Source organism: Carcharodon carcharias, chromosome 5 (assembly GCF_017639515.1).
Source record: "Carcharodon carcharias isolate sCarCar2 chromosome 5, sCarCar2.pri, whole genome shotgun sequence".
NCBI classification, from domain to species: Eukaryota; Metazoa; Chordata; class Chondrichthyes; order Lamniformes; family Lamnidae; genus Carcharodon; species Carcharodon carcharias.
The window spans coordinates 97,157,049-97,174,973 of NC_054471.1; the positions used below are offsets into that span (position 1 = coordinate 97,157,049).

At 42.4% G+C, this 17,925-nt stretch overlaps 1 protein-coding gene across 4 annotated transcripts in view; it reads left to right on the forward strand.

Moving 5' to 3' along the window:
* The window catches only part of myom2b (myomesin 2b), a 181,008-nt gene that overhangs the window by 20,200 nt on the left and 142,883 nt on the right, over nt 1–17,925 (forward strand). For all 4 annotated transcript variants that reach the window (XM_041187577.1, XM_041187581.1, XM_041187578.1 and 1 more), the window contains exons 3-6: nt 10,100–10,228; nt 11,353–11,491; nt 11,599–11,756; nt 17,332–17,424. In XM_041187577.1, coding sequence (XP_041043511.1) covers nt 10,100–10,228; nt 11,353–11,491; nt 11,599–11,756; nt 17,332–17,424 — 519 coding nt within the window. The remainder of the gene's footprint in view (nt 1–10,099; nt 10,229–11,352; nt 11,492–11,598; nt 11,757–17,331; nt 17,425–17,925) is intronic.

Consider the following 17,925-nt stretch of genomic DNA (forward strand, 5'->3'; position numbering starts at 1 on the left):
TCAAAAAGGAAATGGGGAGGGTATAGGCTCAACATGTTCCCTCTAGGGTGATAGGAAGGAGTAACAAGCCCAGAGAATCATGGATGACCAGAGATATTCAGGATAAGATGAGAAAGAGAAGAGAGGCTTTTAGCAGGTACAAGGGAAGCAAATCGGCGGAGGCATTAGTGGAGTACAGAAAGTGCAGGGGGAAGCTTAAGAAAGCAATTAGGAGAGCAAAGAGGGGATAGGAGAAAGCCCTGCCTGGTAAAAATAGGGAAAATCCCAAGATATTCTATAAGTATATCAATGGGAAGAGGATAACCAGGGAAAGCGTAGGTCCCATTAGGACCAAGGGGGCAATTTATGGTTGGAGCCAGAGGACATTGCTAGAGTATTGAACGAATACTTCTCATCTGTCTTCACCCAAGAGAATGAGGATGAAGGTATCAAACTTGGGGAGAGGGACTGCGAGGTTCTTAAGCAAATTGATACAGGGAGTGACAAGGTATTGGAGGTGTTGACAGGTTTAGAAGTGGACAAATCTCCAGGTCCGAATGATTTGTGTCCCAGGTTGCTGAAGGAGGCAAGATAGGAGATCACAGGGGCTCTGAACCAAATTTTTAGTTCCTCTATGGCCACAGTGGAGGTGCCAGAGGACTGGAGAACAGGTAATTTGGTTCTGCTATTTTAAGAAGGGTCGTAGCGATAAACTAGGGAACTACAGACCAGTGAGTCTCACGTCAGTGGTAGGGAAACAATTGGAGAAAATTCTGAAGGAGAGAATCGATCTCCACTTGGAGAGGCAAGGTTTGATCAGGGATAGTCAGCATGGCTTTGTCAGAGGGAGGTCATGCCTAACAAATTTGATTGAATTTTTTGAGGAGGTGACCAGGTGTGTAGATGAGGGTAGTGCAGTTGATGTAGTTCATATGGATTTCAGCAAATTCTTTGACAAGGTCCCACATGGGAGACTCATAAAGAAGGCAAATACACATGGGATACAGGGTAATTTGATAAGGTGGATTCAAAATTGGCTTAGTTGTAGGAGACAGAGGCTGATGACAGAAGGATGCTTTAGTGACTGGAAGCCAGTGTCCAGCGGCATACCACAGGGATCTGTGCTGGGTCCCCTATTATTCGTCATTTATATAAACGACATGGATGACAATGTGGGGAGTAGGATTACTAAGTTTGCAGATGACACAAAGATTAACAGTTAGGTTGAGTGTCTTGGGCTACAGGAAGATATAGACGGGATAGTCAAATGGGCAGATAAGTGGCAGATGGACTTTAACTCTGAAAAGTGTGAGGTGATACGCTTTGGAAGGAGTAATTTGACAAGGAAGTATTCAATGAACAGCATGACACTAGGAAATTCTGAGGAACAAAGGGACCTTGGTGTGTGTGTTCATAGATCTCTGAAGGCGGAGGAGCATGTTAGTGGGGTGGTAAAAAAGGCATATAGGACACTTGCATTTATCAATTGAGGCATAGATTACAAAAGTAGGGAGGTCATGTTGGAGTTGTATAGAACCTTGGTGAGGCCACAGCTGGAATACTGTGTGCAGTTCTTCATTATAGGAAGGATGTGATTGCACTGGAGGAGGTACAGAGGAGGTTCACCAAGATGTTGCCTGGGATGAAACATTTAAGTTATGAAGAGAGGTTAGATAGACTTGGGTTGTTTTTGTTGGAGCAGAGAAGACTGAGGGGCGACCTGATTGCGGCGTACAAGATTATGAGGGGCATGGACAGGGTGGATAGGGAGCAGCTGTTCCCCTTAGTTGAAGGGTCAGTCATGAGGGCACATAAGTTCAAGCTGAGGGGCAGAAGGTTTCGGGGAGATGTGAGAAAAAACTTTTTTACCCAGAGGGTGGTGACGGTCTGGAACATGCTGCCTGGGAGGATGGTGGAGGCGGGTTGCCTCACATCCTTTAAAAAGTACCTGGATGAGCACTTGGCACGTCACAACATTCAAGGCTATGGGCCAAGTGCTGGTAAATGGGATTAGGTAGGTGGGTCAGGTGTTTCTCATGTGTCGGTGCAGCCTCGATGGGCCAAAGGCCCTCTTCTGCACTGTGATTATGTGATTGTGTGATTCTTTCATAGTTTACCAGATCAACGGAATCCATAGTAATCTCTTGTAATTTTGTACTTTCCTCTTGTCTGGCCGTTTCTATGTTTCCTATTGTCTCCTTTTTAAAAGAAAACAAATACAATTTTGCAAGAGTCTTTGTACTCTCATAGTCCCAGGATCCATGAGGTAAATAGCGAGTTAATTCACACCAATATTCACAAACAGCTACATAACTGTTGCTGCCTCATATTTTCAGCAAAAGATCCAAGTCTGATGAAATACTATGAACATTAAATCATAGGTGCATTTAAGGGGAATCTGGAGAAGTATATAATAGAGAATAGAAGGCCATGTTAATAAGGTGAGATGAAGTAAGGTAGGAGGAGGCTTATGTGGAACATAAAGACTGCCATAGATCTGTTGGGCTGAATACCCTGTTTTGTGCTGTATTTAGCACCTGCATGATACAAAAATGACTCCATAAATCATATAATGAATTATATCTGCATAAACTAGGTGTTCTTTTGTTAGAATGTACTGATTGTTCAGTAATTATTTTACTTGTCTGATGTTGTAGGATGCTGACTTAGAGGAGTCAGAGAAAAGGCAGCAAGAATTTTTAGGAAACTAGGAGCTTGAATTATTTGGAGACTCACAGACCCAAACTTGGTTTCAGTTTGACCTGATTTTTTTTCTGTGTTTCACTGCCCATTTTCTTGTTGCACCCATGTGACCAATGCAGGAAAACCAATGAAGGGAAGGATTGAGGCCCAAATTTTCTTGGATTTTCTTCAGATCCTATAGGGGTGAACATCTTGGGCTGCTGCACTCTTATCTATGGCACTTAAAAGACAGTAAGCAGGCAAGATTTCTACAATGCCACATTTGCCTTTCTTATCACCTTGTAGTCATCAGTGGTGCAGAATGTTTTGGGGTAGAAACATTGAGTCATGCTTGTGGCAGACCAGGGGTGTTACCTACCCAAAAGTCATAAGGACCAAATAAGTATGCTTTTTGTTATTAGATGATTTCAAGTTTTGTAAAGGTTTTGAAATTTCAGTTAAGACTTTAAGGAATTTAAAAATGTGTAAGAGCTTATAAATTATTTCTAAGTCTCAAGGTTGTGAATGAGGTCTCAAGAAGCAACAGGGTTTCTCTCGGGGCTGCCCCTGCTTCAAGGAGGGAATGCAGAATCATTCGCACCTGTGACCATTTGACTCCAGTCTGGCTTATAGCAGCGCGAATACCTTCCGTGAGAATGCTCCTGTCATGGAGATGCAGTGGAGGCCCTAATAAGTCACTTGATTGCAGGAGGATGATGACAACAACATGCATTGAGGACGCTCCACAGATCTTCACATAGCCTCTGAGAATGTTTGACTCCTGTCTGCCTGAGGACAGCTCACTTGTGCTCTGTGACCAGGGTCATATCACAGGGACGCAGCCATGAAATTTTAAAAGTATCTGATCCTTTGTTCGCCTTCAGAAACTGGGCCCTTCAGCAGCTGGAGCACAACATCAGTAGTCACAAATGCTAAAGAGATGGGACCAGCCCCCCCTTAAAGGTGCTGAGAGCACACCGAAAGAATGAAAGAATCCCATGGCGCCTGCCCACTACATTCTGGCAGCAATGACAAGCACCACCGAGGTGCAGGCATCAGTAATGATTCCAGGAACTGAGGTTGGATCATCACTTTGGTCTGAAGGCTGCACAGGAAAGAGGCCCTGGACTGAGACTCCTGCCTTTACCTTGTGCACAAAGGTTTCACATCTGAGTGATAAGAACACTGCTCATCAGAACAAGGAACCATAGGCAGAGAGACATTCTTGGGAGTTTATTGACAATAGTGAACAGTGTGTACAAGTGATTAACACCCGTGCCCAGGTTGTGCAACTAATTGTCTTTAACTCTTCTAACCCTGCCACTACTCTTGGTGCTCCCAGACAACCACAGTGGAGGCGGAGGCAGCCTGCTGACTGCAATGCCCTGTCTGTGATGACTTTGGCAGGCGTCCTCTGGAGGGCCAAGACCTGGAGGGCCCTGGCCTGCTTTCAGGGTCCTGCTGTGTCGCAGTGGCATCCTCCTTGGCCTGTGGAGCTGGAGCTGCTGAGATCACAGGAAGAGGGGAGTCGCATGGGTCCGGCACTCCCGGAGTCACCTGGATGGATGGGCTCAGAGTGTGCACCTGCTGATCCTCCTCCCTATGGGTGCCCAGGGGACCCAGGCTGACTCCTTGAGGAGGAGGGGTAGCTGGTGTGAGATCACAGCTGCCTGGCACCCCTTTTGCATGTACACTGTTGGAGGCCAACTATGGCATCAGCAATGGAGTTGAGCCCGCGCAGCAGTGCAGGAGTGAAGTCTTGGACCGAGGTCTCCATGGTGTCCTCCATCCTACCAGTGTTGACCTCGGTGCAATGGAATGCTGGAGCTATGACCTCAGAGTGAAGGCGGATGGACTCCTCCATCGTGCCTTGCAATCTGAGGAGTGGAGCAGACATACCTTCCTGCTGTTCCCGGACTTGCCTTTGCAGCTCCAGCAACTGTGACCTGAGCGAATCTAGAGGCTCGTCATCTAACTTGGACTCAGTAATGTTCTGGCCTCCAGCAGTCCTCCGAGAGCTGGAAACCTGAGAAGTCCCTGCCTCCACCTGCTGTGGATCAGACAGCGTGATGTGCTCACAAGATTATGAACCCAAGGCTATTCTAAAGCCAGGTCCCACCGAGGTGTATGTCTCTGCGCTGGTGGAGGGTGTGGGTGAGAGCTGTGACAGGACTTCAGGGAGGGTGCCTTCAGATTCCTCTTCTGAGGTTTTTTCAGAGCTTAATTGGAGGCCCTGGGTCATGGACTCTGTTGGCTGTTTGGCAGATGTGCCTGCGAAAGCAAGGGGAGATAATTAGTGCATGGCAGTGGCCTATGAAACAGGACACATCACTCACACCATGGCTGTCTGATGGATGTTACACCGCTGGACCCTCACATGGTAGAGCAGCGTCGACCTCACCGTCAGCACAGGAACTGTCCAAATCCTCACTGGCCAGCTGGATGGCTCTGTTTTCAAAGTCTGTGAGGACCTTGATTTCGGGCATTCCGTGGCTGGTCTGCGACCTCTGCCTTTTCTTGTGTGCCAGCTTGATCTGCATGAATAGAGATGGAGAAAGTGTAAGGAGGACGCCTGCCAGGCCAGATGATGAATATGCCTGGCCTGTGTGGGTGGTCTCATGGATGGTTTGGGGACAATGACAATGAGCGTGAGAGAATGAATGGTGATGTCCCTTGAACCGGCAGTGAGTGGGAGTCCTGTGATTGTGTGGGTGAGTGTGTGATTTGAGAGTGATGAGAAGAGTGGCTTAAGCTGGCGGAACAGAGGAGATCATTCATCCTCTTGCAGCACTACGTGACCACTTTGCCACCACCTCCCAAGCTGGGTTAGTGCTGTTGCCGCCCACCCTGCGGCCAGAACAGGAGGAAAGGACAGCCCGGCAGGCCTCCAGGGCATCCAAAAGGCACTCGAGGGATGCATCATTAAACCTGGGGGCCTGCAGCTTTCTTCAGTTTCAGGGCCATGTCTTCCATGCAGCAGTGGTTGTCTGGAAGCACTGAGGTTTGTGCTTGCCACTGGACTTCAAATACAGTGCCTGGCATGATGCAGTGGCGGGGTGATGAATAGAAATGAGCCTGCCCGCCATGGAAATTGGAATGTATAAATAATGTGGTGGGTTTGGCATAATACGTGTGAAAACACGCCATTGAGGCTGGCGGATAAAACGTTGGTTTACCCGCCTGCTACCGCACTTAGTGTAAATCTGGGATGATTCTGCCCTATAAGTCACAGGCTGAACAAGTCAATACATTACAAAAATGAAAATACCTGGAAAAACTCAGCAGGTCTGACAGCATCTGCAGAGAGGAACACAGTTAACGTTTCGAGTCCTTATGACTCAATACATTAATTGGTGCAATTACTGATGATGTGATAGCAAGACAAGGCAGTAATGAAACTTCAGACAAATTCAAAGAGGTCTTAAAAGTTTTGGATAATTATTTTAACCTACGGAGTGACAAGATACTAGAAAGAGCCAAGTTTAATAAAAGGGTCCAGAACCAATGACCTGTATTGACTGGCTGAAGGTTGTGAATATGGTGATCTTAAATCTGAGCTAATACGAGACCACAGCGTAGTCGGAGTTACAGATGACACCCTATCTGACATACTGCAATCCAAAGGAGACTTAACTTTGGAGAAGGCCATGCAGCTAATCAGACAATCAGATTCACCAGCAAAATAGAGCTATACTAAGAAGGGAAGACAAACCATGGTTAGAAAACCCCCAATGATGGTACGGCTTATTAAACAAAAGAATGCCAAAGACACTCCGGGGGAGAAAAGGACCATGGATGCCAGTAAACCATGCCAGTACTGTGGTGCCAAAAAGCCTCACAGGTGTGAACAGTGTTTTTTTTTATTGGGATGTGGGCATTGCTGGCTAGGCCAGTATTTATTGTCTATCCCTAATTGCCCTTGTTCAGGGGGCATTTAAGGGTCAACCACATTGCTGTGGATCTGGAGTCACATACAGGCCAGACCAGGTAAGGCAGCAGATTTCCTTCCCTAAAGGGGATTAGTGAACCTGATGGGTTTTTACAACAATTGGCAATGGGTAATGGTTTTGTGGTCATCATTAGACTTTTAATTCCAGATTTTTATAGTATTCAAATTCCACCATCTGCCATTGTGGGATTTGAACCCAAGTCCTCAGAGCATTACTCTGGGTCTCTGCATTACTAGTCCAGCAATAATACCTTTACATCATTGCCTCCCCCCGCACCCCACATCCTGTAAGCACTGCAGAATGCTTTCATTGTAAAATGTTGGGACATTGTGAAAAGATGTGCAGAATGAAAACCTCTAGACACACAGAGGATCATGAGAGAATCTTTGCACACAAAGCCATCAATGAAATAGAGGAGTTTTACCAAAAATGGGAACAACATTGCTTCCTGGTCGAGAGCAAAGATCCAAGATATACTTTCTGGAGTGCGGACATTTGTGTCAATAAATCACTAATTTCATATTGGATACAGGAGCAAGTTTCACAGTCCTGTCCGATAAAGAAAGATGGCTAGCAAATCTATAGCTGCAGACAACTGAAAAGTCATTGTATGGTCCAAGAGGGATCAAACTACCTGTCTTAGACATGTTGCAAGCAATACGCCACAGGAACAAACAGATACTGGAAACATTATATGTTATTTGCAATCAGGGATTTTCTCTTCTGAGCCAAACTGCCTGTGTTGACGCCAACCTTATCAAAACAATACTTTAATGAACTGATAGTTGTCGATTATGCCAAATCGGAGCCCCTCAAACCATCCAAATGCTCTGATGACCTTGATTGGTACTTCAGTGCTAATTTTTCTCCACTGAGGTTGATAATCCAGTCTTTTTCCAAGATGTCCAGGGGACGGACAGTAAACTTGTTATTACTGAAATGGTAACAAACCAATTGGACCAACAAATACCTGAGTATGACCACGATCCTTCATCCTGTGCTTCAGCTGAGAAGGTGTAAGACAAAACTTGGCTGACAGAACACATTATTACATTACCACATTTATCTGACAGTGGTGACCCCTTGATAGGTGCATCCACACCTATCCATGCACTAAAAGCGATAGTCCAAGATGCAAATAGTCAAACAATCCGGTCCCAGAGGCAGAACAAAACCAGGGTTACTGAGATTTGAGGGACAGCAAGATATTGATCAAGTGTCTTCCTCACAGTTTCCTGTCCTGCCTAAACAATTAGCTCCTGAGGCAGCAATCCCAAAGCTTCACGAACTAGAGGCTACCAGGAGTCGTCATTGCGGAAATGAAGAATGACGAATGAAACCATCACAAGGAACCAGGGTCAACTCAACAAAAGTAGAGAACATAGTAATCATAAAGAAAGAGAGAAACCCTCAAAATCTGACTGTGAGAGAGAAACAATAGATCAAGAGAGGTACAACAGCAAGGAGAGGAAGAAGAGGATTAAGTCAAGATCCACATAACAGAACCTTCCATTATATATTTGGGAGAACCAGGTGTTGAGTCTTGGTGCTTGAGGTGTCACTTCCTTGCCTTGGCTGTGGAATGTTTCTTTAAAGGAAAAAAGCACTGTCTGTCATTGCATTCGTCATACCATCATGTGAAATGCCATCCGTGTTGCAGAAGGTATTCCTTAATGAGAGTGAGGTGCCATCTTCTCCACACATCTGTTATCATACCTTTCACAGGCTTCTTCACTCAGACCCTGAAATCTTTGCTGGAATTTACCTTTAACTGCCTTAAATGTTATGGGCTTGGTGCCCTGAAGAAGCAGCAGTCTCAGACATTGCATTGAAGTACTTGGTTACAAACACCGGATGGCTATCCTGACCCTTTCAGCAATGGAATATCCATCTTTCCAGGGACGATATGTCTATAGAGGATGTAAGAATGCCTAGAGTCCACCTTGAATATGTAACAAAGGTGCCCTGAGGAAAAGTGAGTGGCTTCATCTGGGAAGACACAGATGAATTCCTGGACAGCTCTAATGCATTCCTGGTGGTTAATCCACTATTGGGAAAAAATGTGATAGCGAAATCATAAATGATGTAGATGTAGCACGCTATTATTCTTGGATTGTGAGCAGAGGCTGGGTGGCAAAATTGCAAATTCCTACTCTGACTAGAATTTTTATTCAGCATGGTGAATTATGTGTCCTGGCAAACATGATTAATGTTGCATTGATTTCTTATTTCCAAAGAAAGCTGAATAAAAGTTTCTCATCGAATAATAGGCTAATATGATCAGATATTCTGTGGGACATGTGGTCACTCTGTTGCTGGGGTATAATTCAAAGCTCTGGATGGTTGCAGCTTTATTTGAATAGTGGTGATATGGGGATAGATGGATGAATATTCTTGAGATTTTGTGGGATTATTTTTGCCAAACTTTTCTTCTGGAGATTAAATACTTTTGGTAGATTTCATATAGGGCAGTGCATGGAAGCAAACGGTTTAATGCACAAAATAGAGTATATTCCTATGTTCTTACTTATTCCCCCCAATGTACTGTTGAAAAGCCAGTGTTCTTGACTATCAGCGAGTTCTTCATCAAATCTTATTTTTCACACAATATACAATGTATGATTTGTTCTCATAATGAGCCATGTGCAACTTAGCCTGTCCCTTTTAAAAATCACATAGGCACATCTATGGCTAATTACAGATTAATTGCTGATGGTGAGGAAAGTTTTCAGATTTATAAATTTTTGGCTCCAGTTTAGAAGAATTTGGCATGAAATGTCTGCTTTGCTTCCTCTTTTTTTTAACAGCAATATTTTGGCAAATTTAAGTATGGTGTCTTAAATAATACTCCTGAAATCGGAGGGGCAGCTGCTAGGCATAAGACTTTTATTTACGTAATGTTAGTATTGCATATATTTACTGATAATCGGCATATATTTTGTGTTTTTAAACATGTACAAACAACAGAAAGAATGTATTGTATTGCTATGTTCTCAGGCTTTTGAGATTTGTCTGTGCACTTTTGATATGACATGGTGCCAATATCAAATGAACTTGGAACTGCATATACAACTGGAATTCAACCCTGGATGCCCTTGTTCTGTATATGTCTTGGGTGTTACTATGAAGTATTTAGTTAATTGCTATGATTAAAACTACAGGGTGTAGTGTGGCAGTATCCTGGCATTTTGGCCATTCAGTCTGACAGACAGATATTGAGGTAAATGAAAATATTACATACTTTGTTACTATGTAACAGAAATTGATGGGGATTTAAACCTAGGGCAAAAATTTACTCTGCATTGGCAACAAAATTGTAGATGTGTTAATCAAAAATGAGCATAACAGCTAGCCACGAAAGAAAGTATCCCTTTATTTATCTCAGCAGCAACACTTTAAAAACTATAGTAATTTGGGTTCAGGATTTGATGCTTTATCTTGCTCCTTAGGTTTTAAAATAATGTTTGCTTTCTCTTCACCTTTTAAAGGTCCAGCTCAGCGCTTGAAACTTCTTCAGCCACGTTTCACTCTGCCAAATTCAGTCCTTGTGCCAAGAGGGTCTGTCAGAGTGTTGAAGATGAAGCTCCTGATTACACGATGCCTCCATTTAGGAGCAGGTATGTAAATAACGTGAATTTAACATGTTATGATGAACGTTATCCAGACATTGCTGTCACATGCCATGGCTGATTCCCTGCTGGGGCACTTGTCCCTCATGGCAGAGTAGAAAATGGCCAAGTGGAGCTATACTCCTGTATCCTTGTTTAACAAAAATGCAGATGGTAAAATTGTGGGCTCTGAAAATTGACCTGATTCTCCCTTTGGCAGAGACCCTAGGCAAGGAGCAGTGTCTCACAATCTCTGGGCTTTACTGTACAGCTGATGGCTACTTGGATCAGAGAGTGTAGAGCACTCATGGAATTGCATGCCAGCACCTACTGAAGAGGGAGGGAATCTGGAGACAGCATGCTGTCTGAAAAAAGATAATTTTGTTTACCATTAAATAATTTTATAATTTTAAAATAAACAAGATTTTGCCAAATGGTTTGAAAATAAAAATTCTAATAAATCTTGATTTATTGGATTAGTTATTTCAGTTATTTACATGTTTAGAATTCCCTCAAAGATACACAAAGTCCATGATGCACAAATTGAGAAGGAAAAGGAGAATGGGTTCCAGCAGTAGAGTATCAACAAACTCTGAAATGATGGGCAGAATTTTACGGCACCAGGATTTTATGTTCCCGCTGAAGCCAGTGGGGTTTATAATGTCTCGCCACATTTTACAGCCCCATCCCCACTGAAATGGGGCTGTAAAATTCTGCCCTATATGTTATTGGTGGCAAATTTGTTTTCTCCATGATTTTCAAGTGCATTTTAGACATGGGTATCAGACAATGTCCAGTGATAACCTTGTCCTATTCTAGCTTTGCATTGGCTGTGTTATAATCGTAATCAGCACAAAGCGAACTGCAAAAAGTCCCCAAGTGGTCATGTATGTGTCAATTGTAAAACCAATCAGCATTTGGAAACACATAGCTCACGTGGGAGCTGGCAATACAAGTAGAGGCAGCCTTTTAGCAATCTCAGACTGGAGCCTGTAGAGTAATGACATGTATTTGTTAACAGACTGATGCTTTGCTTACAAACCAATGTGATCTCCGAAAGGCTGTGTTCAAAATGAAAAATGGATAGAAGATGAAAATGTCTGAAAAAGTTGTGTCTGTTTTGTGATTGACAGTGAGGGCGAAGGGGAACAAGTCAAGCCTAAAGCAAGAACATTTCTATATGGCACCAAACTATGGGAGATGGAAGCTGAGATTTCTAGGCTCAGAAGGTCTTCCCGTGAGCAGATGGACATGCTGGCTCTCAAAAGGATGGTAAGTTTTCAGTTTGACAAGTCCACTGGTAGCTTCAATTCACAGCTTGAAGCAGTTTGCTCAAGATGGTTTTAATCAACTGTTTTTAATGAAATCTGTTAAAACAGGAAGAGGAAAGAACAGCTGTGCAGAGACATGTCCGTGAGGATTCCATGTGCCGTGCTCCTGAATTTCTTGTCCGGTTAAGGTCCCATACAGTTTGGGAGAACTCCTTTGTAAAATTATTTTGCACTGTTCAAGGATTTCCCAGCCCGTTAGTCAGATGGTAAGTTATTGTGCTCTGAAAGTGTATCCGTGTTTATGTGTGCATGCTAAAGAAAGCATTTTCTTGCTCTGCTCATTATTTGAATTTGTAATTGAGGTGTAATTTTGTTCAATGTTACAACCACTAAATTCATGCCAAAGGACCAGGCCAGAGGCAACTTTTAAAAATGAAATCACATATATACTGTACAGTCCATGCACACGCTAACTGACTGGCAAGGTATAAGCTATAACAAAATCCAAATCACAGACTATTTTAAGAAGAAAAGTTGCAATTTGTTTTCTTTAAACTAATCAGCTCTGAAAATGTATAAAACACACAAGCTCTAATTAAGATAGCTGAACTCCAGCCCTCAGCCCACTGCCTCTCTATTGTCTGTAATAATTCTGTTAGCTGCATATCCTTGGTTAGATTGGAACCATCCAAGTAGATATTCCTGATTGACCTTGAAACCCCAGAGCAGATATTCATCACAGGTTCTGAATTCCCATTGCAAATACCCAGCAATATTCTTCCGTCCAAATTTTAGCTTACACTAAGTTTTGTTTATTCATCATATCTGTACTTACTGACCTACATTGTCTCCCAGTCTGGCAATGCTTTTAAAAATTCTCATCTTTGTACTTAAATCTCTCCATGGGCTGTGTCTCTCCCTATCTTTGTAACTTCCTCCTCCTGTGTTCCTCCAATTCTGGCCTCTTGTGCATCCCCTGGTCCCAACGCTGCATCTTTAGCAGTCATGCTTTCAGCTTTTTTAGACCCCAAGCTCTGAAATTCCTTCCTTTTAATTTCTCCTTCTTTAAGACATTCCTTTAAACCTACCTCTTTGACCAAGCATTTGCTCTCCTAATGTCTCCTTCTTTGGCTCAGTGTTAAAGTCTGTCTGACTGCACTCCTGGGGCATGTTGCTACATTAAAAGTGCTCTATAAATCCAAGTTATTGTTGCTTGGTGCTTCAGATATATTACTGTCGGCCACTCACACGTCAGTGTGATTGCAGACTGTAGTCATATTCCTGATATGAACAACAATTCTAAACTGAAGAAGTTGATTTATAAAGTTTAAAAATAACACATTCAAATCCTTCTTGTTTCTTAAATTGACTTGTTCCAATAAAACAAACCATCTGCCATTTGTATCTCTCATGTTCAGTGATCGCAGCTTGTGTACACAAACCCTGCAATTTCCTTCGCAGACAATGTTAGTAATAAAGCTGATAAGTATTCATGTATAATAAAGCATTGAGCTAAGACATACAAGGCCACATTCCAATTGGTGAAGTTCATGTATGAATGCTTAATGTGCTTGCGCGACATTCCAGTGCATGCTATTTTTATTCAGGCATTAGGCACCATTGAAGATAATCAGGTTAACACCTGCTGAAAATAGCACAAACAGAAATGTAGTATGAAGCCATTAAGCTTTACTGTGAACTTTACTGATCAGTATTTAACTCCTATAATCTACTGAGGGGAAGGTGCAAAGTGATGACTTCATGGCTCTGCCTCTGATTACCGGTTACCTCTGATTATTGGTAAACAGCAGCTCATCTCTATCTACAGGCTGTACCTTCTGACCAATTTACACCATTCTTCAACCATTATGTGAGGGGCAGTAGATCGTAAATATGTTATTAGGTCTTGTTTAATTTTAGTTTGCCAAGGGAAGTATTACAGGGTACATTGACCCCTGATGCAATGTGAGGCTTGGGTTCCCTTGTGAAGAAATTAAATCCTCCAATTTTATGACATGCCTGCACCCTTTACTGGAGTGTAGTAAGCTTTGTGACTGTGCCCACAAAGTTCACTTATTCATTGCATGTCTGCTGAGCCACAGTAAGTGATTTGCTTCATCGTACTGACTTTCACTAGTCTGAATGAAAAATTTCAATACGAACATACAAAATAGGAGCAGAAGTAGGCCATTTGGCCCCTTGAACCTGCTCCACCATTCATTAAAATCATGGCTGATTTGTTTGATAATAAAGAATGAATTAATAAAGTTTGAGCATCCTCATTATTCAACATCTTCAAATTAGTATGTTTGTTGTAGATTTAATTGTTATGTGAATTATGGATGTTCCATATTTTTAGGTGTCAGCTTGACTCCATTTGAAGGAATGCTGCCTCGGAGTTAGAAGGCTGTAAGTTTAAGTTCCACTCCAAACCTTGAACATATAAGCTTGATGCCCTGCTCTGCTGGCATGTGTGGCAGATTGAGGCCCTTGCCTAATTCCAGAGACATTGTCCAACATTTTGGACAGGGGGTCACTTGCCTAACTGGGATGGGCTGCTGGCACCTGCTTGGGTGCATCAGCAGTGTATCCTGATCAATGCTAATTGGCATTTGCAAGGGAGAATAGTCCCCCAGAGGTCCAAATGGTCTGAAGAAAACTTAAAATGAAATTCCTCAGCTCTCATTGAAGCTGTGCTGACCAGTGAAGGTAATCCCATTACCTTACTATGGTAAAGGTTAGGGTCCTTGAGAAGACTCCGTGGGAACTTGAGATGGGTCTTCACCAGCATCATTAGGAAGGGATTTCCCAGGAGAGGCTGTACACTTTCCAAACACACCACATTAACATGGGGTGGAGGGACAGATGGGTGATCCATGCTCCCAAAACTGCAGTTACAAGGTTTGGGTCAAAATGATGCAGAATGTTAGCAGATTCAGGATTGGTCCATTTCTGACATTTCCCCACACCCCCCACCAGCCCAAGCACAACTGACCCTTATGCCTTCTCCAGCTCCAGGTATTTCAGGGCCATAATCCAATGGATGCTTCATTGCAGTACAGAAGCAGTGTCACATTGTCACAAATGGTGCCTTTCAGGTGAGACCCTATTTCAACTGGAGAAGATATGGGATTCACCTGTGATCAGACTAACCACAACCAGTAACACAGATGAATTACTTGCTTTTTATGGAAATCTTCAAATTGATTGCTGTGCTTACCTGAGAACAGTTTCACACTTCAAAAGTAACTCACCAGCCCTGATTTTGATCTTTGGTCTACATTGAGTGGACAGTGGGCAGAGTGATTGCAATAACCAGCCAAATATTTAGTATGCTGCAAACATGATCAGGGGTAGATGTTGGTATAGTGGTAATGTCACTTGACTATAATCCAGAGGCCCAGGCTAATGCTCTGGGTACGTGGGTTCAAATCTCACCAGGGCAGCTGGTGGAATTTCAATTCAGTTAAAAATAAAACCTGGAATTGAAAGCTAGTAACAGTGACCATGAAAGTATCATTTTTTGTCGTAAAAACCCATCTGGTTCACAAATGTCCTTTAGGGAAGGGGAGGAAATCTGCCATCCTTACCTGGTCAGGCCTAGATGTGACTCCAGATCCACAATGTGTTGACTCTTAAATGCCCTCAGAAATGCCTAGGAAGCCACTCAGTTCAAGGGCAATTAGGGATGGGCAACAAATGCTGCTCATCAGTGATGCCCACATCACATGAAATAATGCATTTTTGAAAATGATTAGAGAGGTGACTGGCAGCTTGGCTCATGTGACAGACGTAGATTTTGTATAATTAACTGGCAGTTACAAGATTTCCAAATATGTGGTACAAATTGATGCAAAGCTGCTTGTGGAGGCCAGAGCCCCAGCCCTGGCCCACAAAATAATTTTAGACATTGCTTTTTGAGGCATCTTCTCCTAGGTTTTACTGAGTGCCGTCAGCGCATGCTCCACTCAGTGGCCTTGAATTAAAATAGTGGTGGAGCAGGAACTTTGACCATCTTGATTTTTGTGCCTTATGGAAACTTCCTAAAGGACTTCACATGTGATAAATTATTTTGTTGCTATGTCCACTAGAGGCAAAATAAAGGCTTTTTATAAAAATAAAATCTGGTCTCCATGCAATTAGTAGACATGTTTTCCATTTGAAAGCAAAGACTGCAGTGAATATTAATTAAACATTAGTAATTCTCCTGTATTGCAACACACGTTTTAGCATATGCAATGTTACAAGAGTGATGCCTGATTCCGATTGAAGTAATAGATATTTTAATTACCATGGATTTGGGAAATACAGAGAAGGGGTGATTAAGAATTATTTATTTGAGGATGTCACACAAATCTCCACAAGATATTCAAGTCCAAGATAAATGAGTTGAAATTTCGAGATAATGTTACTTGCACACTGCCATTTAAAACTAGTCACACTAATCTTGAAACCGTGTCAGTGATGCTAGCATGTGCTTTTTCAAGTGAGACTAAATATTATGAGAAGGGTGGGTGAAGGTCAACTTGATGATAATGTTTGTAAACAATTAGTCTGACTGTATCTGTTGTATGTCAAGAAGCAGCTAACATGAGGATTCTTTCTACCTTTCCAATATCAAACTGTGATATAAAATAATAAACACATTGATATGTCTGTTACTTAAGCAAAATGCTTTAACAGACTTTTCAGAAACTTCAGTCCTTTCCTAAGCCCCTCTGTAACTCTCACTCCTCCTTTATGACCCTTCTTAGAACCCATCTCTTTGACAAAGCAGTTCAATTACTCCTTCTGATTTCTACCTTCCTGGCTCAACGTCCATTCTATTTCTTTTATGCCTATTTGTGAAGCACTTTGGGCATCTCCTGTGTTAAACCTTGTCAGTAAATGCATTTCTTGCTGAGTTTATATGAAATTCCTCTGTCGCTTAGCAAAATTTCAACCCCATTTGAAAACCATAATCACTTACAACAATCCTTGAGCCAATGGCTCTTTAATTTTAATATTCTTTCTCATTGAATTTAGTAAATGTAATTAATTAAACCTAAAAATAAAGACTTGCATTTATTTTGCCTTTCATGACCTCTGGATCTTCTGAAGTGTTTTGTAGCCAACAAAGTACTTCTTGAAGTGTAGTTACTGCTGCAGCATAGGAAATCTATAATCCCAATCATGGATTAATAAATGAGGTTGGGTGGGGTCAAAAATCTCCTTGTTTATAAGACCATAAAATGTAGGAGCAGAAGTAGGCCATTTGACCCATTGAGTCTGTTCTGCCATTCAATGAGATCATGGCTGATCTGATAATCCTCAATTCCACTTTCCTGCCTTTTCCCCCACAATCCCTGATTCCCTTACTGACCAAAAATCTGTCCATCTCAGCCTTGAATATATTTAATGATGCAGCCTCTACAGCCCTCTGCAGTAAAGAATTGCACAGAATCACTACCCTCTGAGAGAAGAAAGTCCTCATTTCTGTTTTAAATGGGGGCCCCCTCTTACTCTGAGATCATGCCCTCTGGTCCTGGATTTTCCCACAAGGGGAAACAACCTCTCAGCAGCTCTACCCTATTAAGCCCCCCTAAGAATCTTATATGTTTCAATTAAGGTTGCCTCTCATTCTTCTAAACTCCAATGAGTACAGGCCCAACCTACTCAACCGCTCCGCATAAGAAAATCTTTCCATACCCGGGATCAATCTAGTGAACCTTCTCTGGACTGCCTTCAACACCAGTATATATTTCCAGTATATTATTCCTACTAAAATGAATTAATACTGGCATTAATCCCCTCTCTCTATCTGGAAATTGTCTATCTGACTTATTTGTCTTTTACTGGAAGGTATAAAGATGATGTCTACATTGATCAAACAAGTGAACCAGCCAAGTACAGGATGGATAGCTACTACGGAGTTCACTCTTTGGAGATTAACAGGTGAGTTTACACAAAAATGTAAAGGCCGTTCAAGGGGCCATGGTAATCATGGTTGTGATTTTTATTGTGTTTTCATAGAATCAAAGAAAGATACAGCATAAAAGGAGGCCATTCAGCCTATCATGCGTGTGCCAGCTCTTTGGTAACTTTTCAAAGCTCTACCATTGAATCTGCTTCCATCGTCCTTTCAGGCAGTGCATTCCCATCACAACAACACGCTATGTGGGAAAAAAAGTTTCCTTGTGTCACCTCTGATTCTTTTGCCATTTACCTTAAATTTGTGTCCTTTAGTTACTGATCCTTCTCCAACTGGGAAATAAGAGTAAAGAGAAACTATCAAAACTGTTTATGACCTTGAATACTTCTACTAAATCTCCTCTTAACCTTCATTGTAACAACCACAGCTTCTTCAGTCTCTCCACATAACTGAAGACCCTTTATCCCTGCAGTCATTCTCGTAAATCTCTTCTGCACCCTCTCCAAGGCCTTGACACCCTTCCT